The 13,978-nt window shown below is 39.6% G+C and overlaps 1 protein-coding gene across 1 annotated transcript in view; it reads right to left on the bottom strand.

The window, feature by feature from the left end:
• DLGAP2 (discs, large (Drosophila) homolog-associated protein 2) overlaps nt 1-13,978 on the bottom strand; it is a 101,946-nt gene that overhangs the window by 1,428 nt on the left and 86,540 nt on the right. Inside the window, exons 9-10 of the mRNA XM_009880529.1 lie at nt 6,216-6,307; nt 1,677-1,829 (exon numbers count right to left, since the gene is read on the bottom strand). Of these exons, the coding sequence (XP_009878831.1) occupies nt 1,677-1,829; nt 6,216-6,307 (245 nt within the window). The remainder of the gene's footprint in view (nt 1-1,676; nt 1,830-6,215; nt 6,308-13,978) is intronic.

The following is a 13,978-nucleotide window of genomic DNA, read 5'->3' on the forward strand; positions in this document are numbered from 1 at the left end:
TAGATTTTGGTACCGAAGTAGCTGTAAATTGCTCTACAGGTTTTAAATCAAGAATTGTTTTGAAGTATGAAATTGATATTTTACTCCATTTAGAGCCTGAGAAATACCATATAAGGGCCTTAAATAAATAATGTAGAATCACAGCATCATACAATAGTTTAGGTTGGAAAGGGCCTCTGGAGGTGATCTCGTACAACCCCCATTCAAAGCCCCCTTGAAATGAGATGCAACTTTGAAGTTAAAGCAGGTTTTTCAACATCATTTTTAATACTGGACTGAATAGCCCCAAAAATGGAGACTCCACAACTTCATATGTATAGTATGGCTATAATGATTGATCGTTCTGCTCTATCACTTCTTAAAATAACAATAGTAGTCCAGAGTATGGGCTGTTCCTTATGGAGAACACAGTTAATTTGATGCACAGCAGGATTCAAATAATACAAAAATTAAACTGATGCACCTACAGTTTTCAGACTTCATTGTTTGGTCTTTTTCTTTAAAAACTAATTCTGAGCCTACTACCATAATGCATTAGCCAAGACTAAATAACTAAGGTTATTTACGAATATAGTTCTATATTCCCAACTTAACAGGAACAGTGCAGCAGCCTAAGATGCTAATCCCCATGAGAGCCAGCTCTTCCAGTCTTTATTTTCTCTATTTCCTGTGTTCAGCCAGGAACATAAGGACTCCATTCCTATTGTCCCATCTTAATTTTTTTTTTTTTTTCACTTTTAGTTATTTCCCTCTTAGGACCATCACTGTTGCTGTCACTATGATAATTTCTTACTTCCAGTTGTCACTAGTAAGCAAGAGTTGCAAACTCACCATCCACCAACCAGTTGGCTGAAAATTAAAATCCAAGAGGAGCATGAAGAAATGAAAGAGTTGTCAAAATGCCTCCTAATGCCTCCCAAACCAAACAAGTATTCACCTGAGGCCAACAGTACTGACTCAAACCAAATGCTGTCTCCATCTGACTGCTACAATAATCAGCAAGGATAGTGGGATAATCAAGGTGAGGGATGGAGCTCTAGAAAGGTGAACGGCAGTTTCAGAATTACATTGCTTTCGTGGGCAATTTGCCACCTTTGGTTTGTAAGCATTGTGGCTGGGGTGTCTCCCAGGCAGCGGAGTTGCCGCACAGAGGTGCAGGCATTTTGCCAGAAGTCCCCCAAACTTTTGCGTGCCAAGCTTTAGTTTGGCCTATAGCTCAGTCTTGCCGTGCGCTTTTATCTCACTCCTGTTCTACTATCAGTTGTGTCGTGCAGGTGGGATTAAACACTGTAGTGCTCAGTTTTGAGCTGCCCCAAATGTAGCAGAGTGCTGAATTTACCATGATTGAGTTTTCGGACTGTTGTCCTCAGTCTGAATTAATCAGAACATATTTCAGTTCTCGCCTTTATAATGTGAATCCAAATAATTTGAATAAAAGTGTTACAGGGTGGACTGACTTAGCAAAATCCATTTTATTTGTTATACAGTTCAGTTCAACATTGTTAAAAAGAAAAAGCCCCCTCACATCTGATGAAGGTTTCCGTATATAAATTGGGCCATGCCAATTAGATATTTTCTAGGGTTAGAAACCTATTGTGTTTCACTATTGGATTTAACATAAGGAGACTGCAGGACTACAAATGGGGAGTAAATGGTATTGTCCATGGTCTGCTTACCTTCCTTTCAGGTGATTCTATTATTTTCCATTCATTGAGTTTCAGCTGGTGCAGTTCATCAAACTTCATGCTGACGTCTTCAATTGAGAGCTGCAATAAGTCCCAGAAACCTGCTAGGTCCTGGGAAGTTGGTCTCGGCATGGCACTCGGGTCCTGTCATGCACAAAGGAGAGAATATGAATAGACCAGGAGGCTTTAAACAACACGCAGGCAGGAAGGAGGAGGCAAGAAAAGCATCGCACCGGATTACATTGCCACAGTGCTGCTCAGCGCTAGCGCTACGCGTGCTTTACAGCTGGGAGCTGCGACTGGGAAGTTGTGCCTCCTACACAACCCAAACATGAATGAGTCGGATGTCACAATTGAGCCTTCCTCAATCCGTGCGGCATGGGAAGTTCCTCAGAACCATATGCTGTGCTGACCTGCATTTCGAAAATGTATTGAGCTAACAGCCTCTGCCTACTGATTATTAAAGGCAAGGGCAACACGGTTGGTATTCTAGCCAGCCTGAAGTCTTTCTGGTTAAAAATTGCAGCTGATTAGAAGGTAAAACACCACCACAAAGAAGTTGTCAGGTTATGCTGAATTGGATGTTTACACTGTCTTGCATTTTCAAATGCATACATAAGGTATAAAATTTTTATAGCGATGGTAGGATTTTGTTATCCAGAAAGTCGAATCAAGCTCAGGAACTGGGAAGGCACCGTCCCCAGGTACTGCGATTAAGTGGCGCTATGTGCACAAGACTTAATGGAGCAAACATTGATGGTAACAATTTAGCAAGGCGACCCTTCATTTGACTATGAACCTAATGTCAATGATGGATAAAAATTCCATTAAAAGGTAATATACAGACTCTTTACCCTATGTTCTATGAGCGTCAGTACTAGTTCAAGGAGACAGGCTTGACGCTTTAATGAAATAAGGTTTAATTTGTAAACTTCTCTGTGAAGATCATGGAGAGATATCTCTTCCATTTCAGAGCAGGAGGAAGCAGTTAAGATGGTCTACACAATGGAGCTGGGAGAGATGGAGTTGAAACCAGGCCAAAGGAATTCTGGATCTCCCCCTTCCTGGACAAAAGCTGTAGGGACTAGTTTACTATGTTAGAAACACTGGTGTTATTCCTGAAGGAGTTTTACAAATCTGGTGGACAAAGACATTTCAGATATTGAACACAACCCCACATAGTTGCCTAAAACCTGAGAGATAAGCCAGCATTTCTACCAAATTTCTGCCTTGAACTGCACATTTCTAGTGGTCTTACACTAGGCATTGCTACTCAAACTTGGGTTTGCAGATGCCACTGTGGGAGGTGAGTGCCTGGAGCTGGCATGGCCACGTGCAGTGTTACCTGCATCTAAACCCCTTTAGGAATCTGGGCCAAGAGCCACCCTCAAAGCCTACTCACTTGGAAATCTTCTTTACTAGAAGAAAGTGTCCTTTTCATAGGCAGCTTCAGAGACTCAGCAGAACTGGCCAAATAGATTATAACAGACTTCTGGCAAACAGGATACAATTCCAGACAAGTCTTCATCAAAACCAACTTTATTGGGTAGATCCTGATTTACTCCAAAACCATTTAAAATTTCTGTCAGTGGTATTAGTTAATCTACAGAGGTCAATATCTCAGGCTTCAGGAACCGACTCCCTGTGTGAAATTTGTTAGGACAGTCCCACAGCAATGTATCTTATATCGCAATATAAGCAATATAAGCAATATAAGCGATAAGCCTTTGCCTTCTGAATCAAGGCTAATTGCTCTTCTGTACCTTTGCGTGTCCCACTGCTCATCACGTTTGGGAAGATCGCGGTCCGCAGCGTGGCTGCTTGAGCAGGAGTGTGCGGTGCATTATCTGGACACAAGAGGGCTGCCTCCTGCTGCTATGGCTTACAGATCCCCAGTCCACGGATAAATGCTAGCACAAATGATTACTATTACAGCTAACCAAGTTTTGAAAAGATTGGCTTACACCTGTTTCTTCTCAGAAGCTGCTTGTCTATTTGTATCTCATTTGGAACTCAGCTTTGCAGCCTTCCTTCTGAAGGAAGCCTAAAGCAAGCAAGAAGTACCTAGCCGGTGCTCGAGCTGCTCTGGTTTTGCCTGCAACCATGACATATTGAGCGATGATCTCATGAGCTGAGCGGGATTGGTGCTGACTAGAGTATGGAGGAGGACACTTCAAAGAAAAAACAAGGTGTTAAAGGGATAATGTGAATAATGCAGAAGGGAGTAGTGATTAATCAGTGATGCTTTTTTTTTCCTAGCAGTTAGCAGGAACAGTACACTGTAGGAGACAGCCAGCCAGACTCTTAAAAAAAACTTCACTGAAGCTTACATTTTTATGAATTTACCCTAAGTGAAGGTCTTTGCAAAGAGATCTTAACCCAGAACATAATCGAATGTGTCCCTAGAAGTTCACATGACCCTTTAGAAAAGCCCATAGGCGATGGGTGAGTTTCCTGGTTCAATTTCAGTTTGAGTAAGTATACTCTTCTTCCCAACCCCTTGCTGCGTTTTGAATTGGCAGAAGTAAACGGTGCTGTAATTTGCCCTACACTTATGCTCATTGTCGTTGAACACTGTTAGAGAAACTGCTGTGTGGTGGCCCTGTCAGTGCTAGATGTTTCCGAGTGGGGGAATGCACTAACCGGCTGCTATCTGGCAGCATTCCCGTGGGGCACCGAGATGCTGCCTTCGGAGCATATGGAAAGCCTGCTGTGGATACGCACTAAGTGACTATTTAACAACAAACTCTGTCATTAGGCATAGGAAGAAACGCCTCAAAACATGAATGAGCTGAAAGTCCGGTTCTGCAGTTGCTGCTTTCTGCAGAGCCCATTGCTGATTTAATGAAGCTGAAGGATATTCAGAGCCTAAATCTTCAGAGTGGGATAAAGCTGCGGTTATGGAGTTCAAAGGTTTATTACCCAAATAAGGAGAGAAATAAAATCTTGCCAGTTTTTTGGTCATGTTGTCTGCAAAGCTGTAGATTTCTCCTTGTGCTCCTATTGCTTTTGCAGTAATGAATTGTTCGCACTTCCAAACAGCTGATGGCTGTGCTGAGCAGGAGCTGCGCTTGTTATTACAGTAATGCTCTCGAGCACAAGTGCTGGACCCACTTCAAGATAAATGAAGTGGAGTGGAGGTTAGGCTCTCCAAATCTCAGTTTGCATAGCTTAATCAATCAGGTAATGGAGGGCACTTTGAAATTTGCAGTGAGAAACTTTTAGACATTGATGAAGATTTCCTTCTTTTGCTACGAAACAAATGGCTAGATAGGGAGCACACATGATGTATTTGATATTACAGACGTGGTCATCTCCTGCTTGCCTGACTTTGCATATTTCCTCTGTCATTCTGTAACAGCTATTAAAATTCTTGTTTTGACAGAGTCTTTGAAGTGGATAATTGGATTCTTTCCTAATGAGGACCATATATCTTATCATTTTCTATCAGGAGGTAGGGCATTTTTGGCATGACTTTCTCAGTAAAATTTGATTGCAGTTTCAGGAATTCTGGATCTTTAACTTTATGGGTGGAAAGTAGCAAGTAGGTCTCTGCAGAATGAATGTTTCGCCTTAAAGAAGTTATGTGGCAAATACTAACAAGTAAAGAAAGGTATCTAACCTGACATAAAGGTCATGTCTGCTGTCATGCATGCGACAGAATTCAGCACTTTTAATATATGAGGTGTAGGAGCAGTCAAAAGGTGAAAGTCACACTTGATTTTCAAGTGAGCTGAAGAAAGTAGGTGCTCTACCACCAGCCAGAGCTAGAAGAATTATGTTCTTCTATTGATTAGTATCGTCTTGCCACAATGTTTTTATCACTGATGGTGGCTGTCATATTAATGAAGATAACATTTAGAACTGAATTAGTCTCTAATGAACTTCCAGAACAATAGCAGAAACTCTCACAAGTAATATACTGCGTCTGTTCCTTTAGCCCTAGGACATCTTATATATAATTGGCAATGCAAATTATGAAACCCAATTTTATGAACATTATGTATATTTCCATTTCCAAGATCAGTCCTATTTTCAGGTAGGTAGAAAGCTGGATCACGTATTCTTCACTATTCTGCAATTTTACTATTCTCCACTTACTGCAATGTGAAAAATTTCTCCTTTCTTACCAGAAATATAGTTACTATTTTAGGGTATTACAAAAATAAGCCATAATATTATGTTTCAGAAAACTTGCATTTGTTCTGTTCTCATTTTTTTTCTTTAATACAGACAGCAAAAAAAGAGAAAAGACAAAATGCAGCCAGACTAAAATTACATGTTTGCTTTGACAAAAAAATGTACTAACGCCATACTTAAGGATTAAGTTTAAAAAAAAAAAAGAAAAAGAAGAGCAGTAAGAAAAAATTTGAGACATGAAAATGATATTTCAGAATGCTGCTGTCTGGGTATGCTACACTTGTTTTTGTTGTCACCTTTGAACTAAAAATATTAAATTCTAAAATTTAAATTTATGCTTTGTCTGAATAGCCTTAAACTCTTCAAGAACAGACAGACATGCTGACTTACCAGATTCTGCTGACAAAGCCAATAAAATTGCTGGAATTTCTGAGACATGAGGAGCTGAGCACTTCCAACAGCACTTCGGATCTTACCTAGGACTAAGCATACAGACAGGTTATTACCAATCGTTGGTTTTTGGCAGCAAATGCAAAATCCAGCTCAAAAAAAACCCCATGAAACTGAAATTACTGTTTATGTTATAAGGGAAGTAAATATTTGATTTTGCTATTTGTGCTTATATACATAAAATATTTTGAAAAAAAGATGGAGATATAGAAAAGCCCTGTGGCACTTTACTCTTTGGCAATAACAAATGATATATTAATAACTCAGAACAGCTAAGACTGTATTTGATTAAGGAAGTAGAAAAAAAAAGGAAAATAGACAGCTTCCTGAAGTGGGCATACATACATATGTTTTTGAGAACAATCTTAAATTTCAAAGTAAATGACAACCCCCCACCCCATTTACATTTACTCGTGTAAATTGAAAGCTGTTGAAATAGTCTTGCCTCAAGAACCAGTTAGATGCCTGTTCCCTCTGATGTTAAAGGGAGCTTTACATGTGCCTTAGATAATATCTTCTGATTCTGCAATTACAAACGACTTCACTCAGTTGTGTGGATGATCCCTGGGTGAGCTCTCTTTACCCTGTCTGTTCTCAGGGTAAGGTTAATACATTAAACTCATAAGGATGAGATCCTCAGAGGAATCATGTCTCTGAGACATGTCTTGGTACCTCCATTAGGAATTACAGGTTGCCTACCCAGGAAAATACGCACAGACTTAAGCACAGGAGCTTCAGACAAAGTGAGACACAGTTGGGTGCTCCAGGACTTTGTGAACCATGATCATCCCCATAGTTCATTGGGCTTTCCCCACTGTCAGCGTACTTGCCATTTACAGTGTGCGTAAGCATCGAGGGAAGGGACCAAATTAATTTTACCTGACTTAGCTTCCAAGAGTCATCCGTCTAAATAAAAATTTCTGGACGCTCTATAATCAGTAATCTGAGCTCATCAGCTCAGCCCTGTTAGGCACTTATTTTTAGATGAGCTGAATCTCTTCCTGGAGATGCCTATTTCTTTCTATTGACTTGCTTATCCCTAGAAAACTAACTCCTCCTGGACTCCCACATTTGCTGGGATAAATACCATACTTTGGTAGGTAGCAATATACTTCCCTACTCCTCCTGCCTACACCTCCTTTCCTACACTTCCTTTCCTCCACATCCTTCTCTATGCTGAAAAAGCAACACTTTAAAAAGCATTATAAGCTGGGGTTTCAATGGAAGATTGAGTTTATCTGGAGAATTTCCAGATCTTTAAATAATGCTTAGGGGAAGGACAGAGAGAGGTAGGGGTAGGGGTGAGACAGGAATTACTCTGACACCCTTTAATTCAATTTGAGAAAACCAAATTGATATTTCAAACAAGATGCAGAGGGTGGAGTGAAGATACAATAGTACAGCAGAACTGATCTGCAGCCTGTGATATCGAAACCATTAAACTCTGGCAGGGCTGAAAGTTTTCATGTTATTTAGAATAAGTATAGGAGGGGACTGAGTAGCACGTGGAAAAAATATTTTGAGAACAGGTATTACATTTTGATTCTGCTTCCTCTAGACCAGGGAAACATCTGCTTACCCACAAGAAGCAGAAAGAGATAATTTGGAACTTTTAGGCTCCAGTTCTGTGGAAACATACAAACTCTGTAACTTTAAAAGCATGTGTTAATTTGTAGAGCTGTGGTTCTCAAACTCTATTCCATTTTCTGTTAGACAAACAGTACAGCTGCGCCACAACACTAAATTAAACAGCAATATGCATAATTCATCAGTCCCGTGTGGCACCCATTTGTGAAAGGGTTAAGTGGTTCAGGGCTGCATGAGTAATTCACTGGGGTTTTGTTTTCATTTTGTTGGCCAAATGAAATAAAGCATTTTAATTGGTTTGGGGTTTTTGATCACCAAACGCCTCACTTTCCTCTATGGAGTTATTGGCATATGGGAAGCAATGTTTTGGGTGTTAAAACCTGAACAAACATACAAAAATCTAAATAAAAAAGAAATGTTTCATTTGATCTGAAACAAATTGCTTTGATTTCATTTCCAGCATTTTTAATAAAGGCAAAGACTTAAGTGACAAACAGCCTTGTATCCTCCTTTTCCCTTAGTGCTCTGTAGCTCAGGACATAAGACAAACTCCCAGCGTGGGGTCAGAGTCCCCACTTCCCCAGGATGGGGAATTGTGTTGCAGCAGGTCCCTGACATTGCCTGTTCTGTGCTATGTTCTACTACTTACTGGGCAGAAAGAGAGTGAGGATGATTCTGTAGGCTGATGGTTACGTTTGTCTCATAGTGAATAAAGTTCCGTTTTAGTTTCCTCCATTGAATTTTATAGTACGCGGCTCAAATACATAGACTGAGTAAGGGGCGTTTGTTTTAGCCCTACTGCAGAGATGTAGATCTTGACAGAATCTATATATGACTGGTGTTTTCTAGTGAATCTCACAGTTACCCCAACCCCCATATAAAATAAAACCTTGTTTTGTCCTCATTATTCTGAAGGATCATGTCAAAAAGCATTGGTGATTTAAAGCCTGGACAGACCAGACAGGACTTAGGCACTGGCAACGCAGCATTTTGGTGTGATACACACCCGTCAGGGACATAAGACAGTGATTCTGGGCTACGTGTATGTGTCACTGAGTCACAGTGGTGAAAACACACGTATAATTACAGCCCGAGCATTTACCAAAGATCTAACTCTATTTCCATTTCAATAAGTAAATCAGACTTAATAAAACATAGAAGTTAGAATCTCTCATGTTCATGCTACTCTGCTTTGCTGTAATTAAATTAAAGTATTAAAACACTTCAATTCATAATCTTTAGCACAATATTAATAGACAGCCAAAGCCTTGTTATTAATTTCATGCATTGGGGAATTATTCTGATGAGTGCAGATTGATTATCTCCATGAAAGAATGATGAATGTGAGAGACTGGAGAGATTGAGATGTTTGGTGATGCCTAGAAGATTTTGCTTGTAAATAAATGATGATAAAATCTACCAAAATACTTAAATATATGTAATTTTCACATAATCTATATACCACCCTCCATTAAGATAATGTTATATTTACTTGAATGTCAGGAAAGAGTCACACAACCTTAATTCTGCTCCCTGAGGCGTACGAAGCACTCCATTTTTGTTGTGCGATCCTGTAGGCTTCTACTCTGCAGACATACAAAACCCTGACCATGACAAAACCCTGACCATGACTTCAGTAGAAGCAGACTCAGGCTTTACACCCTGGATAGAGGTTGTGTAAATTGCCTGCATACAACATGCACAATGGTGTCTTTTCCCCTGCAAGAAGTATATTACAAATTTGCAAGTAATATAAATGTGCTGTATTGCTTGAGAAATACTACAAAATCTTGTAATTGAAAATCTTCTCATATCACAAAGATAGAGGGGGAACAGTTAGATCTATATTGATGCAACCAAGATTATAGTCTGATGCTGTAATAATGCTCTATTCTTGACAGGTTAAAAGCTTTGCTCAATTGTGCCACTGCTGCACCAGCAATGAGAAACTACTAACAATCAATCTACTTCTGGCATTCATTACCGTTTATTTAACTGATGTGTTTTAATTTAAATTTTCGTTCTATTTGATTGTTCCTTTTTTTTTTTTTTCTATACTTGTAAATAAATTGCTCCACACACAATCTAAGAAAATATGCCTGGAAAAAATATTCAAACTGGCATTTAGTTCATCCTCCTAACTCAAAGCAGGGCATAATATTTGTCTAATCTCTAAACCTAAATTAGTAATCTTCAGAAATATGTCTTTTTCACTTTCAACACAGCAGGTAGAAGTAATAAGAAATGTATAATGTTCAGAGTGAGATGACATTTTAGGACAGCACAGCTACCAGTTGACAGTGCTCTGGAGGGTAGGTAGAGCAATGGGATCCTTGTGCACCAAGGAGGACTCGGTGCAAATTTGCTTTTTACTTTGCTCAATGGAGCTGAGTTCAAAGAGAAGAAAATTTGAGCAGAACAATACACTTGCTAGGAGGAATTCTCGGATTCCCCACTATAAGACTGTCTTTTATTGACTTTAAAGACTGTTTCAGGGCAATTAAGACATTCTGTAGTCATTCGCAACACTCCAAATGTAAATTTCAATAGTTCCTGAAGGATAAGTTTATGAAAAGCATTAGGAAATTATGTTAGTAATTTCTCTTTGGTTAAAGGATAACCCATATTTGATCAAGCACCTAAGAAAGCTTTTATGGATGATTAATTGATGAATATACTAAAATAAATTGGTTGTGAGGGGTTTTTGGTCTTTTTCCCAAGGTGTGGGTGATTTAACTCTATGTTTTTTGTTACTATTCAGGCTTGTTAGTGAAGCCCTTGCAGAACTGTGGAAATATCAGCCAGAGGATTAGCAAGGAGAAATCCAGCATCCATGGATTGAAGGGGTAAGGGGAGAGAAGGGATGACTCACTGTAATGCGCTTTTTATGCTAGAGATCACTTTACTATGTAGCTACACCAGCAAAGCTCCTAACCACGATACAGAAGATACCAGCAGAACAACCTTTCTGCTGGCATAGTTTATACGATAGTTTTTTTTTTTTTGCACCTATCTTCAGATTTTTATATGAGAGTAAACTCATCTGTGTGGCTGTTGTCCATCTGATTTGGGTACTGACATATTTCAGTGGCCAAGTGTATGGCATTCAGAAGGCCAGGATGTCTTCTGCTTCCCTCTGCCAGACCTTGCCTGCAAGCTGTGGGCAGGGACCGCGGCTCCCCGACCTGGCTCGCCTGCTCTCCCCCTCCCCACGCCGGACCCCCTGCTCCCATCACAGAGCTCATGGGCGGCAGAGTCCTGGCCCTCTTGGTCTTCAATAGCTTTGTGACAATTGAGAGTGTTTTTCTTGTCATCACCTACATGCCAGTAATAGCCAAACACAATTTTCAGGGTGTAAAACTGAAACTCCAGTCAGCACCCTTGAGAAACACATATCTTTGCTTGAAGGCACCCTGCTAGTGCAAATGATCAGATGACTTAACCTGGGAACAGTTACAGCCACATATATATTTTATATATATCTCTCTATATATGTGTTATAATAAACACTGAGAACACAAATAACTGCCCCCACAAACAATATATGAACTTTGCAGAGGCTCCAGAATACAATTCATGGCAACTGACCAAATAAACAAATTCTGTGAAAGGTAAGAGAGAGAGGTTATTTTTGCTGCAATGATTATCCTCTCCTTTTGTAAGACCTGATGAGTGAAGTTCTTAAAACAACATTATGGCAGAAAAGCTACAGTGAAAGAAAAAAATCAATTCAGCAATCAGACAGCTTTCTGTGATCTCAGGGCTACTGTGTTAACGCAGAAAATGAAATTGTTTTCTAAAATGCAGTTCTATTTTAACTCCTCCCGTGATTAAAACGAAATAGAAATGGCATCATAAAGACAGACTTGTCCTATGAGATGCGAAACTATGTTTGGTCTTCAGGTACAATTAATATACCCAGGCCAAAAATAAATCATTCAGCATTAACAATGACAGTTTGAATGTGCAAACTTTGCTGTGAAGTGTTTTGGGAATAGTAGCTCCTGCTGGAAGATGGAAAAACAGATTTAGTTGCTTCTGGCTCCCCCATTTGTGTGTATTTTCTTCAGGGAACTGCCAAATGCTTAAATATGTCAAGATACATTTCATGCTGGGATATCATTAAACTTCAGTTCTTGTGGATACATACCTTTCAACCTGCATAGCTCAAACTGGGGATACAAAATGTGTCAAAGACTCAACAGGAAAAAAATTATTCACACTGAAATTTTAAAAAGCTGTGAAGCTCATTCCCTTGGTGAAAATAATTCTTTGATAACTTCCTTTTACTTGATGTAAGCTATATTAGGTGAAGGGAGACCATTTCAAAGATAATTAATCTGGAAATTATTTGAGGAGGATCTCTTGAAATGAGTCACATAAAATGGAAAAGTGGAAGTCTGGGTGTCACTTCTGAAAATAAGTGGAAGACAAACACCTGATTTTGCATACGCTGTATAGACCTATTCTAACATAATTTCTCTAACCTCTTAGGGAGGTCACAATGTTCCCCCAAACACAAGTAATTAACCCATTTTTATTAGTTTAAAAAGGTATTTCAAAGGTCCACTTCACTTGTGTTTTAGTAACACTACATCAGGGAATTGTTCCTTCTTTTTTTCTTATAGAGTCACTCTGCAAATGGGGAAGCAAAATCCCGATACTCCTTTTTGTTTCCTGACTGAAACATTCTAGGTTAAAAGGGTGTCACTAACTCTGAATATTAATAAAAATAATAAAAAATAATAAAACCACCTCCTCCAAGTTTTCCTAATGTAGTACACAGCTTCATATCCCAGAGAATAACGCAGCTAACCCCTACCTGTGTCTCCGTGTGAAGAAGGAGTACTGATGTGAGAGTGTTTCCACTGCTCATTTCGTGTGGCTGCGGATTTGCTTAGGGCTGCGCATGAGGGAGAGCTTGCAGGGAGAGGAGGTAGGAAAAGTTCCCCCTTTACCTGCAGATCCCTCACTGGCCTCCTAGGGAAAGAGAGGGGCTAACAGCCTGTGTGTTTCTCCCCTTTGCTCCCTAATAATTTTACTCTTTCCAATGAGATTAAAGTCTTGCTCTTTGAACATCTGCTTCAGATAGTGAGCACTGATGTTTCCACATCAGGAACAGGCAAACTGAGAAGCGGGTGCTTCAGGATACTTAATGATAGCAGAGAAACGGCAGTGTTCAGCAGTGCAAAGATTCAGGGAATTGAAAACTGAGAGGTATACAGTAAAAAGAAGTACTAAAAAATAGCTGTTATGAAAGAAAGCTTGGAAATCCTCACACAGGCTAAGCAAAGTAAAATATTTTGTTATTCGTACTTTAACAGCCCCTAGGAGGGTATTAAAGTCTTCTCAGTGCCATTGCAAAGGGACAAATCTCAGCTCAGCTCTGCCATGATGAAAATAAGGACAAAAACCTATACTCCAGAAAGCACTGGAGGCTGAAAATAGAGAAAAACAGCCTTATGCTCTCCCCTACCTCAAATCCCATGTTGTAACTCGGCAGACGTGCACAATATAGTGGAGAAATCTGACTTGTAAAATAAAAAATGATGAGGTAAAAACGTAGACATTCTTTCTTTTGAAAAGGTCAGTGCAAGAAATAGAAATTGGCCTTTTAGTCACCATGCAGGCCTGGCCCGAGACCTGAGGGTAGATCATAGCAAGAACTCATTGAGGGGGAAAGAAGACAATCAGGAAAGTATTTGTAGGCGATGGTGAGATTCGTGAGAGTGCAAGAAAAGATGCTAGTAGAAAACTTAATATGAAATAATTTGCAATCTGAGAAAATCTCGTCTGAGACAATAATTCAGATTGGCAGGGATTGAAATATTTATAAAACTGAGCCTCAAGAACAAGGATAATTGACCTCAGAGGGAATCACAGGGAGCTGGCTACTGAGTGCTAGGACCACTTTGATATATTACTATCATTAGTGCTGGCTTGGATCTTGTTCCAAAATAGTCTACATTATTTTTCACTTTATCCCATCACTCCTTTCAAGGTGTCCACAGGACGTGAGGGAATAATAATGATTCTTGACAAAACTGTAATAAGAAAATGCAGCTGAACTATCTAATAGTGCATACGCCTGTGTGACTGCAGAAGTGCTTTAACTA

This window comes from Charadrius vociferus, unplaced genomic scaffold, assembly GCF_000708025.1.
Source record: "Charadrius vociferus isolate BGI_N301 unplaced genomic scaffold, ASM70802v2 scaffold123, whole genome shotgun sequence".
Lineage (NCBI taxonomy): Eukaryota > Metazoa > Chordata > Aves > Charadriiformes > Charadriidae > Charadrius > Charadrius vociferus.